Raw genomic sequence first — 25244 nt, forward strand, 5'->3', positions numbered from 1 at the left:
GCAGGAGGCTCAGAGCTGCATACTGGGGTCTCACAGCACTACTTTACTGTTGGGCAATAAACTGGAAAGTAACGCTGATTGTGATGATCAGTTTGCATTACTATATCTCATATGGTGGGGGCAAATTTCTGTTGTCTCTAGCAAAACAGTGCATGCTCTTCCTTATTCCTCCCTTACTTACCCACAAAGCTTCCAGCAACACTGACCTCTGTTTTTGGCTGCTTTAGGTAGTATTTGTGTAGTTCTTCTGTTGTATGGAAATTTTGTGTAAAACGTAAAATATGTCTGCTTGATATCCCTTACAGAAGCTCTTAGGAACGTAAACACATAATTTTAGTTAAAATGTGGTTTATTTGTGTGTTGCCCAGCCCTCCCTTCACGATGTGTGTATGTGCGTATCAAATCTGGCTTGAATCATACTGAGGCAGGTCCTGCAGCCTCTGCATAGCCCAAATCACAACAGCTGCAGGCAAGGTTCACCTCAGTGAGGACTACTGAAAATTCCCTCTTGACTCTTTGAGTCTTTGGTATAAAAGCTAAACTGTGTGAGCACTGTCATCCTTGGACTTAAAATAAAAACCAGCTAAGGCTTAGACCTCACAGTGTTCAGAATCACCACAGCTATGCTGATTTCTGCATTAATTCTCAGCAGCCAGGGATTCAATCCTAAGCGTCTGCAGAAAAGAAGATGCAGAACATTCCCAGGGTTGCACATGGGAGGGATGAAAAATACAAACCTAGTTCTGGTGTGGTGGGATGGAACTCATTTAGTCTGGGCACCTAGTCAAGATCCCCAGTTAAATTACTGCCACACAGTGCTGTCATCGCACTACAGTGAGGAACCTTTCCTATTAGCTCTCTGCAGAGCAGCCACTGTGGGAGATTTCGCATTACTTTGGAGTTATTGAGCTAAATAAGGCAAAGGATGGAGCAGGTAGGAAAATGACTCCATGTTAATGGCTGTCATGCACAACAATACCCTTCATCCTGCCAAGCCTACATTTGTATGGGAGGATCATGTTTTATTAAAACCTGCTACTTGTTGTCACTCACTTGCTCCACTGTCCTCTTCACTGTCTCCAAAAATAGCATGCCCTGTGGTGGTGGCTTTTTATGATTAAACAGATAAAAATAATTTTAAGGTTTTAACACATCCAGGACACCTGAGGTAATATAAGATCTGACTTCTTTATGGAACGTGTGAAGTTATATTTTCCATTGCTTCACAAGACTTGTTTTGTTTGGTTTTTAATTCAGTAAGCTTTAATATGATCTATAGTTTCGCATTACCAACTGGCATCTCAGGAATTTGTATCACTACTTTCTTTTCTTATTCATAGCATAATACTAGCTTTGAAAAAAAAAAAAAGAATTTCTCTAAGCCAGCCCTCATTTTTCAATAACTTAAGTAATACGTCTATGTTGTCTGCTGCATCTTGTATATGTCAGAGAGGAGTGCTTTTTATTAACAGTGGGAAAGTAGGTACCAAGATAAAAACTGTAGGATTTTACTCATGTGATGGAACTTCAGGAGCTTCATTTCTTTTGTCACTGCAAACGGGTCTGTATTTAGCCATTTTTTCTTTAAATAAAACCTATACATGGAGATAAAGGAAAACATTTTTCCTTCTGTATTTCTACTTCCTCTGGGTTCTTTTGTGATTTTGAATTCCTCTTCAGTATGCTAATATCTGGCATTTAATCTGAAATAAAATGTGTACAAAAACACAGAAGCTTGATGGAACAAGATGTGCCATCAGTTGTGGAAAAATCTGAGGGCAGTAGTTATAGGCAGAAAAGTGAGCATCATACTATGAAATATTACTACAGGTTAGTGTGGTATTAGTGTCGAGCTCTTAAACTCACTACAGAGTTATTTTTCCATATATGTTGAATATTCATATGCTGAATAGTCACAGCACGTTCAGAGTTGTACCAAATGGAGAGGACAATATGGTCCCCACTCCGAGATGCTTGTGGCCAATGACCTATTGAAGGTAATGGAAGTTCAGGGCACTTAGGGGTATGTCTGCGCTGTGTAGTGATGTACACGGAGAGATCCCTGACCTGGGAGTTGTACCGATGTAAGGCTTGACCAGTACTAATGAATTCTGTTGAAAAGCAAAAATGATGGGCAAAACTGAATCAATTTTCTTTTCAGGACTTCTGCTCTTTTCTAAAAATTGCTCAGATTTGACACACAGCCATGCAGTTTGGCCAGGGCCAGGTCATGGAGTTCAAACATGGCACCACATTGCTTGCATGGTTATACCCATTTAAATGATGAAAAGTATTATCAGGACACAGCAAAATTCACACAGGCTTTTCACACATGCAGCTTGAAAGATGCAGCTGGTATTATTTGTATTTTCCATGACACATGCAACAGTCAGAACAGGTTGCTTCTGTTCCTTTTTGGTGAGAGAGCATTACAGCTTCTGAACTTTTTGCTTCAGTTCAGCTGCATCACAGAGACAATGGTCCGTAGTGGTCACAGGTGGACAAGAAGTAACAAGGTTGGTCAGTCAGTTGTGAAAAAAGGATTGGCATGGACCTGAAGACATACATGACTTGGGACGTGCTCTGTGGCTGTTCCTATCAAGGAACTGAAAAACCATCCTGAGTGAAGAATACCTTCACAGCACTGAGCAGACACCATTGCTATTTATATAGGAAGAAGAACACATGCATGTTCAATTAATCACAAGATGTTTGCTCTGCTCAAAACCTTTCAGTGTCTTTTTGTTGCAGCTTTATCACAGTCCTTAAAGAAGAATGCAGCGGAGAATAGTAAAACTCTCCTGATCAACATGAGCTTTCAGGCTTTTCCACTGGAAAACTCCGTTGGACTTCTCCCAGTCACCTGGCAGCCCCTCAGTGACTCCTACACAGCACTGCCAGGGTGGGCAGGAGACAGATGTGAGGATGGCAGTGCATATGGCTTGCTTGAGGCAGGGCAGGTAACTTGAAATGCACACATCTGTGCAGTGCTGGAGAACTGTGGGAGTAGAGGCAATCCAGTTATGTCTTAACATGGGACTGTATTAATAATATCAGTTCACTTCTTCATTTGGAGCAGATAAAAGAAGACCCCAGGAGCTTCATTTAGTTTCTCATACTGCGTCTCTGTCACTTATTTATACTTATGCAGATGATTTCATTGACAAAAATGCTTCTTGCCCAAGAAAGAGCTCAGTGCATTTACTTATTTATTTATTTTGAACACAGGTGAAGTGTGCCATTGAAAAGGAGCACAACAGTAAATACAACTCAAAACACCAGTACTCATTCTCATTTAGCAGACCTCTCTGGGACACTGAAAAAGAGGATTTAAGCTGGTGGGAAGATGGTCATTGACTTCCACAGACTTTGGTGTGTGATGTGTGAAGAGACAGGCTTAAATGGGACAAAATTAGGGTCCTAATTAGAAAAGGAGGAAGAAGTAATGGGTGAAACTGGAAGATCTATATTAGCATCAGTCTCTTCTCCAGAAACCTCTCAACATTAATTAAAAGGTGTGCTGTTGTTTTGCATTAAAAGCTTATGTGAATAGAGAGCAATGTGTATCAGACAGTCAGTGGAGGGCCTGCTTCTTGTCTAAATTGGGTTTAAATCTGCCTGGCACCATGAGAGCTGCAGAAAGATGTCACTGGACCAGAGACCATGCCTTTAGACCAGTTCCTGGAGAGACCAGTGCCCCAGCATTTTTCTCTGGAGTGTGGTAAAAGAGTGTCCATGGCATGACAAACTCACTGACATTGTCATAGTAGGTATGTTTCCATGTAAGAATGCTGGTGGTTTCACAGTGCAGGATCTCAAGAGTGCAGGTAGAGGGATGACACTGTTAGCAAAGTTCACAGAAATAGGATGTGTTTTCAGAGTGCTGTCATTCCCTCCCAAAATTGTGGATGCAGCTCTTTACAATTGTGGTTTTGATCATGGCTCTCAGCTCACCTCCCATTTTTTCAGACTCTCGAGAACATGTGCCTTGAGGAATATGAAGTGAAATATCGCTATGAAGCTATGTCTTCCAGGCTCCTGTAGCTGTGTGGCCTGGGGGTTCTGTGTAGCCCCCAGAGTTCACCAGTTGTGGAACCCTTCTTGTGCCTTCTCCTCACTTCTTGCACCTCTGACCTGATAAATTACTTGATTTGAGTGGGATCAGTATCTGAGGTGGAATGCAGAACTTTGTCTCAAAAGAACAGTTATTTTATTAAAACAAAACGCCGTAATGTTATCCATGTTCTAATTAGTCATCAGGTAAAAGGAGAGCAGAAGTCTGCAGAAATTTAAACTTTTGCCAGTTTATAGAATCCTTGTGTAGCCACCAAACATTAAAAATATTCCATTTCCTATGAAGATCATATCTATATACGGAATCTGCACTTGTTCAAATATATCTGTTTCATGCAGGAACTCAAACTGTTGCATCGGTAAGACACTGATTTTGCTAATTAATGAAGCAAAAAATTCCATTGCAAAAGGGCATCTTAAAGCAAAATTAAATACAAGAAAGAAAAAAAAACCTCCCTATTAAACTAAAATGTGGTGTAACAGCTCACCACATCCTGCTACTGTGGCATCTGCTGTTTAGCAAAGGAAAGGTTCCGCTTTCAGACGCCTTGACAGGTAGAGAGGTCACGTGTTACCTGCATTTCTCAGCACTATTACTTCTTGAGTTTATGTCAGTGGAAAAGCTGAACTTGATGATGGAAATTATAAGTTGAGGGAGGGCATTGTGGGGAACTGTAGGTGTTAGCTATAAAAGCAACAATGCCCCCCTTTCCCAAAGCCAGCAGAAAAACAGGAAAAAAAAATCTGATGACAAAACTGCTGTAAATCATTGTAATCAGCTGTTTGATCTGATAGGGATGACCCTGTTGTTTTAAGGGACGTGTTAGGCTAATCTAGGCATCAAAAATTAAACATTTTGCATGCTATTCCAGATCTGCTGCTAAGCTGTATGTAGGGACTCCACTGAGTCACGTAATTCTTTAGGTCTCATCTTCTTATCTATAAAACAGGTCTATATGAATACTCATTTTGTGTTGTTTTAAAGATGGGTGTAAAGCATCTGCAATCTTTCTTTGAAAAATGTTACAGTCATTCCAAACACAGCTACTCCTAGAATAGTATTACAAATGTGAATGGACATGTATCCAAGCAGCCACTGAATCAAAGATCATTGTTTGTTTTAGAAATAAAACTCAAACCCAGGCCAAAATACTGCTTGCACTGAATACTGCTCTTCTGTGCCACACACACAATCCTGTTGTAGTAACAGGTTTGTAAGCCAAAACTGGACCATTCAAGACAGCAATCAGTTGACTCACCTCAATTAATAATAAATATTTTGTTAGAAGGGAGAAAAATAAGAGAAAAGTAAGAGAAAGATTACTCATTATAAGAATAAGAAGAAAAATAAGAGAAAAATATTCATTATTTTCTTTACATCAGCAGAATCTTTTACTTCTCTGGCGTGTTCTGCATCAGTCCTACAGGACCAAGCAGAGCCCTAAGGATACCAGGGAGAAGGGATGTGACGGATGGCAAAGGAAATGCTGAACAGGGAGCAATCAACTTGTTCACATGACATGTGAATGAAGCTATCAAGAAACAAATTTAAAAGAAGATGAAGTACCGTTTCCACCAACACATCCTTCAACTGGAACCCATGGAGCCCATTGCTGCAGAAACCATGAAGGCCAGAACAGGTTTTCAAGGTTACTAGAGAATTGCATGGAAGAAAGTCCATCAAAGTCCACTAAAACCCTCTTGCTCATGAAGCCCTCCAGCAGTCAGGAGATAAAAAGGTGTGCTAGAGAAAGCATCACTGAAGGTTTGCCTGGTGCCTATGGTCTTTCCTGAAGAGTTGTCTACTTGCTGGTGTCAGAGATGTGACACTGGCACAGATGGTTATACAGGACCTTTCAACAGACCTATCTTTCAATAACAGGATTTCTAATTTGCTCTTGGGAAGGATAATCTTGGGTCAACCTACTACAAGAGTATTCGATGTTTTCTTTCCAGCAAACAGCAAAGAAAGCAAAGAAAAAGAATTTTCGGGTCAAACAAAGCGTTACATTTGATCTAAAATAAAACATTAACATCCAGCAATGTTAATAGGCTTTGGAATATGAAAAGAAGCAAATTTTCCAGAAATTTGAAATTTAAAATGTTGATGTTAAAGACATTTCTTTCTCTATACTGAACTATTTGAGAAATGTAATCCATGTTTTCATGTCATTTTGACAGATCCAAAACTGCATTTTCCACCCATGTCCATTTCTCAGACCTGGAGGGAGGGGGGAGTGTCTTCATGGGAATGCTTGGCTGTGTACCTGGATGGGGCTGGGCACATGTCTCTAGTTGAGCCCAGCAAGTGTCATACAGCTCACTTCACCTCAGCCCTTGCCCACGTGTGCCTGATGCCCGGTTTCTGTCAGTTCCCACCTGCCAGAGGGTTTTCCTTCCAGTTTCAGGTGCCTTTGGTGGGCAGCACGGGAAAGCCCGCTCTCAGCGCACTTCCCCTTTTAGCTCTCATAGTCAGCACTCTCTGTAAAGCAGTCTGCCTCTAGAGTATCGGCTGCTTTGCTGGGATGCATATTGCCCCACCTGGGACTTCTTCTTGCACCTTGTCTCTCTGTCATTCTTTTTTCCACTGCCCTATTGGGAATTTTTGCATCTTCACCGTAGTGGCAGGTAAAGTGGGAGAAACAACAGCGAAATAGGAACCTGTGTCTGAGCCATGTTGTCTGTGAGCCACTGTGGGTGAAACAGACGTTTGGCATCCTCTTGGCTATTTTGACCCCATTTGATTGCGAGATGTGGTGGCAATGGATGCACCTTGGTTGAGGCTCAGTTCTGATACTGTGTAGTGACTGCTGTTGAACAGTTGTCAGATGTTGCTACGTGAGAACACCAAACTTGACTGTTACTCATCAAGATAGCAGAAGTCCACTTCTGTGAAGAATTAACACATAATAAAAGTGAGCAATAAAGCCGAAGGTCTAACCTGTGTCCTGTTGGAGTCAATAATTGTGAGCAATTTCAGCTGGTGACAGATTTGTCTGACTGCTCAGAGCTGGACAGAGCATGAGCAAAGGACCGTGGTGGACATGGCTGAGCCAAGGCAGGTGGGCTCCCAGTTGAAAGAAAAGTCACATCATCTCTAGGGTGTGTCATGTTTCCTACTGTGCTTTAGTGACAGAGGATTCATCTGAGGGTACCTGGTGGGGCTGGAGAAGACTGCCTCTGAGTTCCTAAGCTGATTTTGGTGATGGACCTTTTCATCTTAGACCTTCATGCCACCAAGTTGCTTCGATAATACTTTTGCTAAATGCTTTAATAGGGGTAACCTTGTGCTGTTGGGCTGGGGGATGTTACATTTGGAAATTTTACTGAACAAATCAAGTTAGAGTACCTCAGCTTATGACCTAGCATTAGCCTGAGATCTGAGATACCTGAGTACTAAAGCTGACTGTGATGGGAAGCTCCTCTGCTTTTCCATCTGCCTGTCCCCATCTGTGAAATAGTGGTGATGCTTATATCCACATGGTACAGAGGCACTATAAAGATTCATTATCTAATGTTCTAAGCACTGCATATACAAAGTCTGATGATTGCCTTGAGCAGTGTCTTAATTTTGTTTGTGTAAGAGAAACTTGGAGGCAAAGTTAGCAAAACTGGAACACTGGCTGGCCCCTCTCAGGATTTGTCCTCATTGTCACACTCAACACAAAGATATCACTGTGTGTTTTACTGCATGCCCAATGTTGCTTTGAGAAGTTTATTAAATAAACTATCTTTTCAAAAGCATCATAGAAGAATCATCCCACAGAAAAAGTGCACTGTTTGGATTCAAGGTAGAGATTCAATTCAGGAAGCTGTCTCAAGTTTTGCAGCACATAAATAGGGTAGCATTTCACGCCATGTTCAGATATATGCAAGGCAGTCTTTGTCATAGAGCAGGGCTTGTTGCTTAAATTTGTTTCCATTCTTCAGGATTATTAAAGATAAACTCTACAGCACCCTTAAGAGAAAGAACTGCTTTGTCTTCACATCTCAATTCCATTACTGCTCTTAGTTTGCTGCCATAAATAGGTAGTAACAAATACACTTGGTATTTCCTTTCTGAAGTGTGGCGCTGGTAAAAGTGGTTGCCGTGGCCAGGACCTGTGACACAAATCCTGATTCATGTGCAACAATTACAAAATGGGCAATGGGTCTACAGAAAATAAATGAATAAATAACACATAATTGTTTCAGGAAGTTGGTTTTAGGCAGTCTTGGTCTTTTCCAGTAAACACGTGGAGTTATCTGGATGGCTGTGAACAGCCGCCCACAAGGAAAGGAAAACTCGGGCTTTTCCATGGCACTTCCGTGACGTGGGCATGTGTTTCCCACTCCCAGCAGCTCTCACTCAGAAGTGGTGATAGCACTACTGATGGTATTTTGTCTATCTTCATGTAAATCAGGTGGTGGTGGTTGCTGCAGGGAGGTGGGGTGGAAATAAAAGGGATGTTGTGTAGCCTACTGTAGATGGCCTTTGCCAGGTTCAGTCATTTCCTGTCCATCTGCCAAAAATCACAAGCTGATAAATGGACATAATTTGAGTGTGGGAAACAGTATTGCTTGATGAGCTACAGGGGAGGGGGAAAAGAATGAACGAAGACTCACGAATAAAGAAAACAAGACTTTATCAATGGAGATGCAGTCTGACTGGCTGATGCTGAGATAGCGGACCTTGTTTATTCTTTTCTCTGACTCTTGCCGAGGGTTTTCACTTGCTTGTCCCTCCCACCTGTCTGTGCAGATAGGAGCAAAAAGACTGCAAGTCCATGTGTGTTGATCACTATGAAAGGAGAGTATGTGTTTATACATGTCACCAGCTGTGGAGAATGGGCAAGCGCACATCAGTTTCTTCTCCTTCTCTCTCTCTCTCTCTCACTCACTCAATTTCAGCCTACAGTGGAAAAAAAATCAGTATGTGAAATCGTATTGTATCTAGGCATTGCAGCTTCAAATACCCAGTTCAGTGGCTGGCAGCTTTGTGCCATTAGCACATACCATGGCTAACATACTTTCCAAAGGACTCTTTTTATGGAAGGGGTAGATTATTCTAAGATTTCATGTGGTACTCTTTACGTTATATTTCAGAGCCAGTACTAGAGTAAATGAAACGTTTTATCTGTAACTGACTGAAAATGTTAAATATGTTTGATGCAATCAAGGATCCGGGATGCTGCTGTTCTTGTGATGTCTGGTTTTACACAATGTTTAGCATGTTAATAACCATGGTTAATCCTGCTGTTTTGCACTGTGATCCGCCTTTACTAGATATCTCATGATGCTTAATGTTCAGAGCTGCACTGAAACTGTCAAATTGATGCAGGTTTGGGAGGGGCTATACTGAAGAGACCCTCCTGCAGCAGTATGATGCTAATCGATTCCTTTTTTCTTGTGTTCTTTCTTTGCAGTAAATGAAATTATAAGGAATGACCTTTCCAGTACCAGTGTCCATTCATAGCTTTCAATATGGGCCTCTTATGAAATCCACACACGCTTTTGACTTAGATGGCATGTCAGCTTGAGTACAGAGATACCAAGTAAACTGAAGACCACTCTGATCTTCCACCTTACTGAATGTCAGGAACTGAAGATTTACCTCTTGCTTACAAAGAAGTAGGTCCTCAACTTCAGCTGATGAAATAGCTTCTTTAAAGAAAATCATCTCAAAAGAAAGAGGAGGGAGTACACTCACAGATGGCGCATTTCGTGGGACAAAACTAGGAAACTCATCAAAATCTGAGTGCTTCTTCCCAATGCTGATCTTTTTGCCATGGCACCGCTGGAATACAGCCCTGGAAGTGCCTTATTTTACCAGGTTGTGGCATCAGGGCATTTATAATAAGCTTTGAATTTGCTACCATTACAAGTGTTGGTAGGTGCAGAAACTATAGAGCTTACATTCTGGAGAATGATATTGGAAAAAAAGAAACAAAAACATAAGACTGCAGCAAAGTAGGGAGTGAAATCCCTATCCAGTAAGATGTGCTTATGAATTCCAGAATTTCTTCAGCTTTTCTTTGCTGTAATGTACAGCCTATTGCCTTATTCTTAGTGCATTTCAAAAGCCTCTTGATTTGTCATCATCTCAGCTTTCTTTTGCATTGTCTTTATTACGTGCTAATGAATCATAGGATTGTTAGTAGTAGCATGTTAAGATTTTGATTTTAATCTGCCTTCAGTCATAGCACAAGTGAGTTGAATAGCACAAAATAAAAAAGGTTGATGGACAAAAAATTGAAATCTATCTATTACTTGATAGATGAATGTGTATGCATGTACATACATACTAGTATATATGCATATATTTATATATGACAAATAATATAGATGATTGCCTAGTGAGGGCACTGAATTTAGCAATAATTTCAACTTCTGAGAATGCATTTCAGATCCACAACAAATATTTCAGCTACTTCTTTTGAGGGTTTGTTGAAACTAAAGCAGGTATGCATTTTCTTTCCTCATGCAGTTAAGCAAGCACTTTAGATAGACAAGAAGGATGCATACAAGATACATGTTATTTACCAAATGGCAAATTATTAAAGTAACTGTAAATACCATTATGGAAGAGTGTAAAATATTTGTTCAGTTATAATATTATTATTCCGCAGAAGCCTTATAACTCTCTGCTACATGTATGAAAAGAATATTACCAAAAAACCACAAAGGTTTAATATGCAGCGCTGTATAGTGTGTTTTCAGATTAGCTAATGTTTCTGGAGCTACAGATAGGCATGTAGTGTAACCTCTAACATTGTATTTTTTACAATCAACTGCTTATTATATAACTAGCAACAACCTATTTCGTATAACCAAAAAATAAAAATAAAAACAAAAATAAATGAAATAGCATGAATTAAATTAAAAATGTTTAACATTAATATTGTGCCTTAGGAATCTGTGCCCCCTTCTGGAAATATACCTGAACTACACCTCGGTGCTGGGGTGACTCGTTAACCGTAATGCAATGAAGATTGAACAGGTTTCACAAAAAGGTGAAATCCTCCTAAGCATTTTAAAACATTACTCTGTATAATTATGTCTTACTTTCTTTAGAAAAAAAAAAAATGAAAGCCATATTTGTCACATTTGCACATTACTGTGAAGACATGAGAATATAATATGGCTATATGTACATAATATGCTGTTATTCGTCCTTATAATAGTCTGTTATTCCTCACCTGTTTACTCCCAGTTATTTACCCTGTATTTAGCATTGTAGACGTTGCATGAAACATTTCTTATAGACTGCCATATGAAAAGTAAAAAGCTTGACAGATGTCAGCTTGACTTGTAGCTAGAAAATAGATCCAATAAAGCAAAATGTTTTGCTGGAAGCTAGTCTTAGAGTGGTTCATTTTATGTTATCTTGACAAATCTTCCTTTCTCATATAAAATATGCAATTTTACATTATATACATATATATATAAATATATATCTCCATCTCTTCTATTTGAAGCTGTTTGCATCCTGCTGCATCCTGCTAATATAACCATCTTAGCATGGAAGTAAAGTCTCCTGTCAACAGACTCTTCTTTATTCCCCCTTGCATTTAAAGACATCGCTGCCAAGGAGAGAAAATGATATATGATATAATCATCAGATTTTATTCTCTCAGTATTTGAGAAGTGTCAACAAAGTGTGTGTGGAGGAATGGTTATGCCAAAGTATTTTCTATTCACATGCATAAATACCTTGGGTGAGGCTTTTACGATACAAGACAACACACACACAGACACACCCTACACAATGTTTGCATTTCAGCAATAACTTTAGCAAAGTTTTCAACTGTATGGTTTGGATATGTTGCATCTCCTTCGTCTTTATTTTTATTTTCCTCTTTAAGCTATATTAAAAAAAAAAACTGTTACTTTTAAGCCTGGATAATGGAAGATTATGCATCTCTGTTATATGTATTCATAAAATAAAAATGAAAGCAGAAATATTTCCCGTATGAGACTGCTATCTTGTTTTTGTATGTGTGTTACGGTTGTTGCTCTCAGTTTATGAAAATTGTGTTCATCAACCTTTTTTGAAAACAAAGCAAAACAAAAAAGCCACAACACTCTGAACTTGAGCGTAGCCCTTATAGCTATGGTCAAAAATACTTTTGTCGTGGATGATTCTGACTGTTAAAAAGAGCACTTTGGATGAATTTTAAACGGTAAAACAAGGTAACTTATTAATCATGCAACAGAGTATTTGCATCTGTATAGATGCAAAAGACACTTGGACAACAGTGTCTTTTGCTCTCCCTTGAACTATTTCTGAAATGTGTAGATTGCTAAGGGTAAGCTTTGGACCTCTGGCCTTCAGTGCAGCGTATACAAGAGACATTTTTGTTCATCTGGAGGCTTTTGTAGCCCTGCGACAGGAGGGCTGCCCACAGACATGCAAGAGGGGATGACTTGCCATGACATGAATATGATCGGTATGATGAATGCTACTCTCTGAGTCCCCCTCCTCTCCAAAGAAGAAGGGGCAACAGAAGGGTGTCGACTCAGTCAAAGCTGGGCTGAATGCACCTCTGAGATCCTCATCACTTCGTCAGGTGGTGCATTTGTATGTACCAACATGTGACACCTAATTGGCCAAATCACAATGAGCTTCTGCAGTTTTTCTTGACCAAGGGCAAGTTACAAGGTATATGAAAAACAGTAGCATGCTTATGACAGCAGCCCTGATTTAGGTAAGCTTTTGAACACATTTTTTAAAAATCCTCAGAAAGAACAAGACATAAATATTTAAAACTTTGTTGAATAAGGACCTTTCCCTGCCTTGCATTTGTCCTCCTGTGAGTATAGGACAACACACATTGCTCACTCTATCCCACCTAGCTTCTGAGAGTTTGCTGATGAATCCCTCACAATTTAAGGAGAGACATATGCTCCAAACCCATTAAAACCCAGATACGGCTCAGCTCTTTAGAGATCAGTCTCTGCTTCCTGTCTTCAGGGTGGAAATACTGATGTTACTCCTCATGTGGACAGTGTGAGCCATATTGTCGGGGAGGTTCCTGGAAAATTGACAGCACAGAAAATTGTCACACATTCTTTATATCTTCTGGAGACTGTGGCATCATTTTATGCCAGATCAAAATGTCTGGTCACACATTGAATTCATTTGAGCAACATACTTTGGTCATTGTGCTACCTGGCTTCCTCTGAGCTTCCTCTCATTTCTACAAGTCCCCTTGTCAAAACACAGCAGACCCGAGCATGGCTGTGTTAACCGTATCTTGACCATAATTCTTTAAGCAAAAATAGTTTGTAGCAAACTCCTAGCTGACTACTTTCATTCATAACCAAAACATAAGGTGAATCCCACACATCCATCTGGTACTGCTTGAATAAATATCCTTCCTGGAGTTGTGCCTTTGAGATTTTCCTTTACAGCTGAAAATGGCAAATTTCAAGGAGTTAAATTTCTTGCCTTAAAGCTAAGCTTTCCTTTACCATGTGTGTAATTTTATTGCATTCATCATTGTAAATCTATTGAATTTGTCTCAGTAAAACAAAATCTTTCTCCTCAAGTATATTACTGTGGAGTGTTATGGGCAATGGCGTAAGATCTCTTTAGTTTCTGTAACTTTCTTTTTAAACAAATGGTCTGATTTTATGCCACGATCACTGATTTTCCCCATCTTTGCATACACTTGCCCAACAAGGATGTCAAGCATTTGCCTGATTTAATTTGCCTGCATTGTTTCCTCTTTCTCAGCAAGTCAATGTTTTTCTTCTCTAACTTTTTTTTGAGCCTCTTTCCAAAAAAATAAAAAGGTTTTGATTCTCTTCAGGTAGCCAAATAATTTGTTCAGAGCAGATCAGTTACAGATTCTCATACTGTTGGCTTTAATTACAAACCATTTTTGATTCCAAAACCAACTTTTTTTTTTCCCTCTGGCCAAAGAGAGTGTATTTCTGGACTGTGCAAACTCATGGAGCTTTAACAATTCAGCTGGTTAACTGGTTGAGTGTTTGGGATTTAAGGCAACTGGTGGTATACCTAGCACATGCTGTAGCCTGCGGGATATTGGCTTTTGTCGTTTAAATCAGAAAGCTGCTGACTGTAGCTCTTCCTAGCTGTTTTCACATATAAGCAACCCACAAGCTACTCTTCGCAAATGTGGCAAATTCATTTTCAGTCATTTTAGGAAATCCCTTTTTTTTTTTTTTCCTAACATGGGGAAAGAGTTTCCAAAAATGCCATCAGCATCATTTTCCAATTGGTTTCCAACCCTCCTTTTGAACTGATTTCACACCCACAGCTCCTGTCCTCATTCTGCTTCCAGCTCTGCTGGCCCAGGGCTTCTGGGTTGACAATAGTGTAAATCCAAGACTGGCAGCAGTGTCAGGAACAGAACTGTCCTAGCAAGGGGCTGACCCTCAGCCTGCCCAGCTGGGAGGTGCCCTATATCTATCACCGAGGTGTCTGCTCAGCCATGGTGCCAGAGGCCCAATGCTGAGTGTGAAACTTCACCAGCCAAGGATGCTCACGGTGGGGTCCCAAAATTCAGCCTCCGTCAGCCAGGGGACATCCCAGTTACAGCAGTTTAATGGTACTGGGAGAGAGCAGAGATCTCTGGGTCTCACCAGAAGATATGTGAGTGTTTGGCAGGATTTTTTTAATGCACGGTTTGGGATTTTTCAGGTCTTTTTTTTTTTTTTTAATGAGAAAAATGACATTTTGTCTGACATAAAATCTTTCTTTTTTCTACCCTTCTTTTTTTCCTGCTTAGAAAATACAAGCCACATATTATTTTGGGTCAGGTTGATGCAAACTGAACCTTCTTTTTTCTCCCCCCTCCAAATCTCCAGACTGGGCTGCTTTCCCAGGCTGTGGCTCCCCCTCCACCCAAGCAGAGCATCACAGGCATCACATGCTTACTGCCTCTGCCCAATTTTTTTGAATGGTTCTTTGCAGAAAGCTCCTCGTGGATCTTTGCTGCCTCCCTGGACCCCTTCCAAGGCTCCTGCCTGGGCCAAGCTTATCCAGCCCACTGCTCTCATCCTTCGGCAATCTTTTATTTTTTTATTTTTTTTTACTGCATATTTTGTCCTATAAGACAATACAGATAATGACACTAAATCAAACTTTTAGTTTATTGAATGACTTGCTCCTGTACTTTCCGCTCGCAGCACTGTGCAGCATGAGGCTCCTCAGCAGAGCTCAGGTTTTACACCCCAACCAAGCCATTGGCACACTGTGAGCAAGGGGAGAGCCATAGGGTGCAGCCCATGGGGGCCCAAACATGCTGCCCAAGGGGGTAAGGGGTGAAGGGGACCCAGGGCCAAGCCTGCACAGCAGCACCAGCAGCGCGTGGGAGGGAGCAAACTCTGCCTGACTCCCAGGATGAGTCTGCACAAGGTGGGTGTATGAAAACTGTCTTCAATTTTCCAACTGCACAGTCGTATCCGGGCAGAGGAGCAAAAGGTGGCGGAGACCAGGCACTGATCTCCTGTCGCTCCTTGCCCTCAGGGGCAAAATAGTGCTTTCAGCACAGCAGTACCCCTGTGAGCAGGAGATGCTGGGTGTTTTAGGAGTGCTCCGGTGAAGCCACTTACGACTGCCACTGATTTCGGCCTTGCAAATGAAAACACAAGTGTCTGCGTGAAGATGCAGGCCAGCGTAGGAGTTTCTGGTTCAGTTTTCCTTGCAGAGCACAACAGCAGCAGCACTTTAGAAAGTCAATTTTGAGAGTTATGAACAAGATCAGAAGACTCTCGCTCTCAGTTTAGAAAGTTGGTAGTTTCAGGTTTTAACCTGCAGAGCACAAGTGTGCAAGTGCTGCCAGAGCTGGGGACAGAGCTGTCCTCCTCACCTCAGGGACAGCAAAGGCAGCGGTGGCTTCCTGGTGAAGCAGAGAAGGGCCCACCACACCCATGGCGTTGGCCACCTTGGCTACAGGGGATCACTCAGACTTCCCTCTGGCCTCTGGGCAGCGTGACACCTACAAGACACCTCTGGCAATGCCCACAGGTGCATAGTGCTGGTGTCTCAGCTGCAGTCATCCCATCCTGGGAGGGATGTTGCCTTTGGCAGATTAACTCCTTGGTATTTATTGCTGCCCGAGGCTGATAGGTCCAGGAATCACTGTGTTAGCAGGATGTATCAGCAGGTCACAAAGTAGTAAAGAGCATAATAAAACGTAGATCCAGTAAGAATCCTCCATCTACCCAACCCCTTCTAAGATACACAGGCATACCAAAAGTTAAGTATAGAAATAAGACTTGTTACTAAAAATAATAACTGAAAGTGGTTGCTACATTCATGTATTTCATGTGTGCTTGGCCTGAACAAGTTTTATAGGCCTAAATATTAAGCAGAGTGTCTGATGGACTAATAATGTTGAGTAACTTCTTATATAACACAGCATGTCTCTAAAACATTTTTGTGGCTGAAACGTATACCTTTCTGGTGACTCAAGTCCTCTCTCTAAGCTATAGAGCAGTGGTAATGCACAGTGACGACACATCACTTATCACTGCTACCTGTTGGTCCAGCGGTTGACCTAAAACCCCAACATTTCCCCTTCCCTTCAGCCAGGGCTGTGAAGTGTAGAATAATAAACATACCATATGCTGTCTGCTGACGCACTTCACTCCCGATTCAGATTACAGTACAGTCTTGCAGAGTACAGCTCCCGCCAGCACTGTTGGGTGATGGAAAACACAGAAAGGCCTTTTCTTTCTAGGCAGATCTTTATCAGCTTAATGTCTGAATTGCTGAGGTCGAAAGGAAAGACTGAGCCAGCCTGACCATGGTTTTTGTGGTTTTTACTTGCTAGGGCTTTATCCGGACTCCTGCAGCTACCTCGGTTGGGCATCTGCCGTTTGAGGACACTGCTCAGAAGAGCAGAGGGACACCCATGTTGGCCTCCCAGGGCAGGGAACCTCTTCTGATGGTTTGCTCCCATGGACACATTGCTGATTGCTGCTGAGCCAGATGCAGGGCTGGTGCAGTACCAACGAGCTGTGTGGGTGCTCTCTGCCTACACCCACAAACTGCAGAGGATGGCTGATATTCGAGGGGCTCCCAGGTGCTGTGGGTGTTACAACAGGGCCTGCAGATGAGGCAGCACCACTTTGTCGCCAACACTCGGAGGGCTTTCTGGGCTTTTTTCCTTTTGTAGCTTACTGGGGTCTAGTCTTATAGACCTGTGTACAGAAATCTTGACTGCTGGATGCCATCCCTCAGCACTGACCTTCCACATTAGGATGGGAAAAGAGCAGTGGTTTTTAGCCCTGCTTTCTGAGTATCCACTTGACGTTACTCAACCAAGTTCAGTCAGTACTTTTTAATGTGACACCACACATCCCAGCATTGCCCTATTCTGCCTGTGCTCTGATAATACGAGTTGCCACTGGAGACAGTATCAGTACTATTTTTAGCTGATGAGAATTTTCCAATTTTTGTTTTCTTCTATAAAATTTTGCATCATAATGCCAAATATGTAGGTATTGTGGGATCTTTTTTCCCCACAAAACTATCTTTTCAATTACTTAAAGAGCTAGCCAAAAAATATTGAACTCTTGAGGAGAAAAAAAAAAAAAATCTAATTTTTCATCTGGCTCTACTGTTCACATCTTTTATTATTTTCTTCTTTCTGCAAACCACAAATTTTGCGCTGTTAAAAGGAACTGGACTGATTTTGATCTTCTACAAGTATAACTGTAGTTATTCCTGAACTATGCCAGAATAATGGAGCTCAGAATCAGGCTCAAAATCCTGTTTCTCCAGAGCCTTACAATCAAAGTTATATTGTACCAGAAACACTTAGAGTGTAAAGGAAATAGAGGACAATCAGCTTATTGCAGTGCAAAAAAGGGTTAGTGCAGTAGCTACGCTATACGCACTACACTTTGGCTGCCTTGTGGAGGAAAAAAAGCAATGTGCTTTAGCCCCCATCCTGGCAGTTTAGAGAAGGTGAAGTTGCATCGCTTTCTTCCCAGCTGATTTACAGGCTCTGTCTGGCCAGGCGGCTGGGCCCGTAGATGCTGATTATCAGCACTGCAGGGCCTGTTGTCCCTCCATCCTGACCCTGGACACTTGGCTGAACTTGTGGATCAGAGGTCAGACCTGCTCCTGCTGGCCTCCCAATCTGTCCCTCTTCCTTCGGCATGTCAGGGACTTATCTTGGTGCCACAGGGAGCACAGCAGTGTGGCAATCCCATAATTTCCTGCTTCTGGCTACTGCTGCTTTGAATCACAGGGAGACAAATCTGGAAGGAGAGACATGCCGTCTGGGCACCAGCTCTCAGAGGGGTCTCCTTTCAGGTGATGCAAAGCACAGACAAATGTACACAAGTGGAGAAACCAGAAGCACCTAGGGAAAGGCTTTGACACTGACTGCAAGGTAGGATATACATGGGTGACAGGTAGACCAGCAGATATGAGACAGGAAGGCCTTACCGAACAGGTTGACTCCAGGATGCTGGAGACTTTCTCCAGCCAGCAAAGCTCACCAGGCACCAGAAGGCTCTCTGCTGCCTGCATGAACCACACTTGGTGAGGACAGATCCCATCCTTCTCTCATTGCAGTATCCCAGACTGCAGCTTGTAGGGGACTGGAAAGAGTGAAGTGGAAATTCAGTGCAGGGGCAATGGTCATGTTTGGAAGGATTTGAGTAAAGGCAGTTAGGACAAATGTCTTACTGTATTTCAAGTTCCTAGACCGGTTATTACCCAAAGCAGGCGTCCCTGTCCCTTGCTCCTACATGCAAATTGGTGCACCATTTGAGGGGTGCAACTCCTGTGAGGAGGCTTGATCGCCTGTTTCACCTGATGTCTTGGGGGAAGGCTCTAGTCTCTGGTTCCAACCTCACGGTGCTGTTCTGGGGAGATCAGGGCACCTCGGCTGCTGTCTGTTCCTATTGTGCACTTACCTCTTGGGCACAACAAGCACTTTGCTCTCCGAACATTTGGTTCCTTGCTGTGACTAGCTGCAGATGTGCCAGCCTACAGATCTAGTCTGTGGCCAGACTGGCTGGCTATATTTCAAGCCTAAATGACGCCAAATCCCCCTTCCCCTCTCTGAAAGGCATATTCAATTGCAGATGATGCAACATCTGTAACTATTTCAAGGGAAACTTGCTGCTGCATAGGAGGAGAAATGGCACCTGTGAATGACAGGGAAGCTGCCTCCCACGTCACTGTTAACTCCTGTTGGGCCTTAGCACCTAGTCCAAAAGGCGGCAAATTCCAGGCACGGCTTGCAGGAGCCCTGAGGTCCAGCTGCCCTGAGGCTCTCACACCAGCAAGGTGAAAAAGCTGTGGCCACCAGTTGTGCTCTTGGCAGGATGCAGAGGCCACCCAGCCATCAACATCACCGTGACTGAGAGGGAGCCTCATCTCAATCTGGTCCTGTGGCCTTTGCTAGCTTTATTCCTACTCTGCTAACGTGCACGGCTTGCGTTGCATGATGCTGGGATGCTTTACAACCTAGCAACGGTACATATTTACGCAGTCTCAAAGATTTCCAAAGTAGTGCTTGCTGACGCTTCACTCTCAGATATGACAAAAGATTGAAAAAAATAGAAAGGAACATGCACTAAAATACATCCTTTTTATTATTTTTTTTTCTTGTTGTTTATACTTCAGGCTGATTTTGCTCCTTAGTTAAGGGAAATATTCTCTAAGTTTTATATGTGGGTTTTGTTTGTTGTTTTTTTCAGTTATGCTGTGTAAGAATAGAAGTCAGTGCTGAGTAACAGTATTTATGCATAGAGGAATTATTTTAGAAGGCCCACAGCTACAGCACAATCCTTCCTCTGTACAGTTTCCATCATGACTTGAGGTGGCAAAAGGAAGGTTCAGAAGAGTTCAGTACCCAAAGCTCAGGGCACAGAATGTACTGTGGTTCACAGATTTAATAGAAAAGGGGAAGGGATGGGGGGCATGACTGCAGCATTTCAGGTGGCAATGTAATACGGAAAATGGAAGAACTTGTATTTTGAACTTGGTAATGTATAATGTTTACTGCCAAATCACTGAATCTGAGATTTTGGTTTAACCCTTCTTTGCTACCGTGTGGCTGAAATTCATGCACTTTACCAAAGCTCTGAGAAGCACTTCCATTCCCAGTGGTCTCAAGTCCACCTTGCTCTGATGATGCGACTGAGCACAGTGGATCCAAATCTCCCCTTCATGAAATGACTGCAGCTGTGGGAGCATAACAGGAGCCAGAGTTTGGGCAGCTCTGTTTGCGTTGTGCTAGGCACAAACAAAGGCCTCGCTAAATGCAGCTCACTGTGGAGGAACAGCCTCCAACCAAGATGTAACGCCAGCCCCAACAAAAAGAGATTACCTTCACACTAGGAGTTTTGCTTCACTTTAAATTGCCACAAGAGATTCATTTGTTTTAATAGTTCTTTCTTGGCAAAATTGTCAGTATTCTGTTTTCCAGTGTGGGGACCCGAATTATCTGTCTTATCCTGCATTTTATGTGCTCTGCAATATCTATCACTTGCACTATCCACTTAAGCACCTAAATAACAGACCTGAATACCCTTTTTGAAAATTTAGCACTGCCTCTCTGCAGGTAGATCTAATAATTAAAAATAAAAATAAAAAGGGAAAGGGAAAATGAAAGGAACAGGGAAGGTTTTGGAGCAGCGATGTTATGCGAGCGGTCATAAAGCAGCCTCTGAAATCAACACAACGCCTGACACTGCCAAACAACTGAATTTCATTAGTTTGGAACTGTGTTTTAGGGCTCAGGCAGCTTGTTTAAATCCATTTATAGTGCCCGATTGCCAACAGCAGCCCTGCCTCAGGCTCGGCCCAGGTCTCCACGGTTCCTGTCTGGGTACATGGGGCAGCTCCCTCCCTCCCAGCCGCATGTGCACGTGGCTGCCGCACACCCCGAGGGATGTCAGAGCTTTTAACGGGCTGCACATGTGAGGACCGCACTGCCATCCCCGGCAAGGGGGCCAGCCTGGAGAAGGGTAAGGACACACCAGGTATTCGTCAGCCATTAGTACATTTAACAAATCTGCTCCTAAAGAAAGGAAGTGAGGAGCAGCTCCTGCAATTAGAAACACAGAGATGATTTTAAGTCAGTAAACTGCCAGAGCTGGTGAAGTGCCATAAAGGGATTTGGCCAAGACACAGTGGCTAACACCTGCGTGTTTACAAGAAATGCCACGAAATCGATGACGTCGAGCAGTCAGAGCCTCCACTCCGTATGTCTGCTTGAAGCTCTCCCCTCCAGCAACATGCCCCCATCCCAAACCCCCCGCCTCCCTCCCCCTGCACCAGGAAGCAACATCTGGTCCACAGTTGACACCAGAAACACAGCAATTATTAACTGGTCCAGTGAAGGCTCAGGCTAAAAACTGCTACCTATTGAACCTCCAATCCCACGCTGTGCACAGGCTTTTAGCCTGGTGCAGGCTGATTTGGAGATGGCAGAGACTAATGGAAAACTTCCTGTGGATATCGACGAGTTTTGGATACAGACGTAGCTATCAGGCCAGCTCGGTTACTGTAATGTGTGAGATCTAACAAGAACAGAGCAGAAAAAAAAAAAAAAAAGAAAGAAAAAAAAAAGAGCTGACCACAGGCAAATTTCTTCCTAACAGTGTCATCAATGAATGCTGCAAGTCCAAACCAGAGGTGGGAGAACGGGTTTGTTTTTACAAGAAACCTGTCAAATTGGAAAAAAAAAAAAAAAAAGGAGAGAGAATTTAGCAGTTGGATGAATTTGGCAAATAATTTTAGCTGGAGAAAATGGCTAAAATAGTTCAAACTTGGGTGGAGTGGAAGAAAAGAAATTCTGCAAATCTATTATTTGAACAGCTCTTCTTCGAAGAGCTTATATTATACTGCCCACTACCAGCTGGCCCTAGATTTGGGTTGCCTAATATTTTCCGTTATAAAAGAATCTTTCAACATTTTTATTTTTTTAGAAGCTCTAACACCTCAATTGTTTGCAGCAGGCCCTTATAATTTGGCAGGGACAAGGCCCTTGGGCTAGAGAAGTGCCTTTTCTTTCATCCATGAAATTCCAGTCAGGTTTGGCTGGATGAAAAAAAAAAAAAAAAACTGTTAAAAAATCACCATTTCCCTCCTCTCTCTCTCTCTTATGTGCCTCAAGAAAATATGCTGGCAGGCTGCCAGCACAGCAAGTGAACAAGAACGTTTTCATTAAATTGAGCCCAGGTTGTCACCAAAGCAGCCGTCCAGACTCTGCTGGGAATGTCTGGGGGCTTCCAGGGCAGCTGCAGCAGCAGGAGAGGAGTTGAGAGAGGAAGAGCACCACCCCGAGGAGCTTCCCTGACAGAAGAAGGGGGCAGAGAGTGGGATGAGCTCCTCCTGCTCACCCTGTAACTGATTTAAAAGACCTGGCAAGAAAGTTTCTGTATCTTTGTGGCTCCTGCACCTACTTCCTAGGCTGGAAAAAGTAGAGCCAAGTGCTTGCTCAGCCAGCTGTGAAATAGCAACACTAACCCATGCTCTCCTTTCTCCATCATCTTGCTCTTCTCCCTGGGACAGCAGACTTCTCCTGCTCTCCCTAAATACAATTAGTCCTGTGGTCCTAATTATATCAGTTTATTCTGCAGTGCTGAACAGAGAATGGGTGGTTTTTTTTTTTTGGAGGTGGCTTTTTTGTGTGTGTGTTTTGGGCTTTTTTGGTGTTTTTTTGTTGTTGTTGTTGGGTGTTGTGTTTTTTTGTTTCAGTACTGAGGAGAAGATAGTTGTCTTGGGCAAGCTTGTGGCCTGCAGGTTGGAACGAGACCAGCCCAGAAGACTGTGCAGGAAGAGCTGAGAGCCCAGAAGCCAGACTTAGTAAGGAGGCAGCTTCCAAACAGCAGTCAGGAAATAGAAATGGGACCACGTGAATAGAAATGAGCCCGAAGAGCTAATGGAAGCGGGACAGGAAATGGGAAAATTTGGAGATCGTTGTGAGGGAGATCTGGTAAAGGCTTGGAAGACCTTAAGTAGCCAATATAATCCACTCCTGGCAGAGGGACCTGTATTATGAAAGTCAACATTGGGTGGAATAGAGTGAGATGAGCACTAAAGCAGAAAGGAACATACAAATACATCATTTGGCAGCCCCACAGTCTAGTTTTTGGACTCCATGAGTGACACTGGAAAGGATGGCATGAAGTAGCTCTGCAACCAGCAAATTCCTGCCATTTGTGAAAAACCCAGTTCAATCCCAAATAGCCAGAGGGTGGTTTATGCCTCACAGTATCAAGTTTTATAAGTCTTCCCAAATTTGTCCAACTCAAAAATTGGACTGAAAGCCAAACATAAGAGTACACCACACAGAAAGAGTTCAGCTTGCCTGTGCATACCTCTTCATTCCCATAGATATATAGTTTTGAAGAGTACTTAGCTGTCTTCACAAGGGAGGTGTTTATCCATGGAAAAGCTCAGAGTGCCCCGTTACAAAGTTTGGTTGTTGCCTATAGAAAATAGTAAGAGGAAAGCAGGTTGCTTAGAGGTACAAGCTTGGCTAAGAGGTACAACTTATTCCCATGCACTTAGTGGGCCACGAGTACTGCTTCTGAAACCTGCACTGCTATGTATGCAGGGCATAAATACATAACATAATGGGCTGGTAATAACTTACAAGTCTTTGCATGAACTCCATTTTGATAAGCAGATGCAGTGGTAAACATGGTAGTAAATCACAAATGGAAGATTGAGTGGTGGCAACGAGAAGGCAAGAGTTGGTACCTTCACCTCTACTTAAGCATTCCCTAAACCTCAAGATGAGTTTCTAAGTTAAATGAGAGATGGGTGGTCACAGCTATGCTAAAGCTTGGATTTGCTTTGATGTCCTTCTAGAAATTTAACTTTGTTCTCGCATCTGAATTCAAATAGAATAAAATCTGTGCCCCTCAAGGGAAAGTTACAATTCAAACATGTGTCTTAGTACTACTTCCAATTTATATAGCAAAGATCAAGTATTTTCCCCTTCAGGTGGATATTTTCTTAATTAACAGAATAATTTCTGGAGTGATACTATTAAACCCTATGTTCAATGTCTTTGGTAGTAAAAGCCATCAGCAGTTCTTGAAGACAGAATATGAGTACCTGAATACTCTTTCTTTGGATTGTAGGGGTGGGATAACTTGTCAGGAACGAGTAAATTGGAATCAAATATGTCTAGAATTCAGACTAGCTAAAGACGGAATAATCAAAACCATCAAAGCTTGATGCATAATGGTTTGAGACAAGTGGTCCAGCCAATATTGTTCTAATATCATCGTAACCACAAGGGCTGCTCAGATGTGTTTCTTGAAGATGTTTAAGTTAGCAAAGAGTACTCATCATTAATCTTTTATAATGGCTTTTGGGAGCCACAGTTCATTTAAACATTTTACATTTTTATTACTTATGTATGCGGGGCAGCAATTAAAGCTGTCGTGGTCATGTAATGAAGACTAATGAAAGCAAGACAAAGGCAGGTTTTCATTTTCTGTCAACCTGAATATCCATCTGCTCCTGCCATCTCCCCTCCTCCTCCCCCTCTCCCCCCTCCAAATAAATTTTTTCTTTGCTTGAAAGCCAGCTTCCTAATCCCTAGACATTTAACCAAACACCTTCACAACTGTCCAGGAATGAACTATGAAGACTAAGTGATTCTTTCTTTTCTTATGTGAAAGAAGCATATCTCTTGGTAATCAGACAAGTACCATAAAAGCCTCAGTCTTTCTCAATGCAAGTAAATGTGAGTGATGTGATAACAACATCTTTATGGTATGTTTTCTTGGCCACTGTGAAATAATAGTTCTGGAGGGAAGACAGGCATTAGTCACCCCACAATTAGTCATTCTGCAGTGTAGTTTGATACTTGAGAGATCTGTATTTCAGAAATGTGGTTCTGCAACCATAGGTCCCATTTTCAAGTACTTTCTACTTCATCCCTCTTTTAATTAGGAAGAGTTTGGAGAAAGAAAAAAAAATGTTCACTCTTTACTCCTAATGTGCTTCTTCACTTGTATGTCTCTATTTCTTCTTCATACATACATCACTTTCCATTTATTGGGAGCTGCAATCAAAACCCCAGACTCAGGAAGTCTGCTGTCCACAGCTGCTTTACCTCACCAGACTTGCCTCTGCTGCCTGCAAAGTCTTCTGTCCCAGTTTTTCGAAGGGGGAGAACAGCAGCCTGGCTAGGTAAGCTAATGCTGGTGTTGCAAAGACTGTGTCATAA

General features: G+C 42.2%; 1 protein-coding gene and 1 long non-coding RNA gene across 7 annotated transcripts in view; both read left to right on the top strand.

Moving 5' to 3' along the window:
* The window catches only part of LOC310894616, a 28462-nt gene extending 22147 nt beyond the window's left edge, over window positions 1-6315 (top strand). The window contains exon 2 of the long non-coding RNA XR_014580047.1: window positions 5458-6315. This is a non-coding gene — a long non-coding RNA (uncharacterized lncRNA). The remainder of the gene's footprint in view (window positions 1-5457) is intronic.
* The window catches only part of NFATC1 (nuclear factor of activated T cells 1), a 120372-nt gene extending 108355 nt beyond the window's left edge, over window positions 1-12017 (top strand). For all 6 annotated transcript variants that reach the window (XM_083824969.1, XM_083824972.1, XM_083824978.1 and 3 more), the window contains one exon: window positions 9480-12017. In XM_083824969.1, coding sequence (XP_083681095.1) covers window positions 9480-9529 — 50 coding nt within the window. In that variant the 3' untranslated portion in view covers window positions 9530-12017. The remainder of the gene's footprint in view (window positions 1-9479) is intronic.
* The last annotated feature ends 13227 nt before the right edge of the window (window positions 12018-25244 follow it).

The sequence above is a fragment of the Anser anser genome (genome assembly GCF_964211835.1).
Source record: "Anser anser genome assembly, chromosome: 2".
Classification (NCBI taxonomy): domain Eukaryota; kingdom Metazoa; phylum Chordata; class Aves; order Anseriformes; family Anatidae; genus Anser; species Anser anser.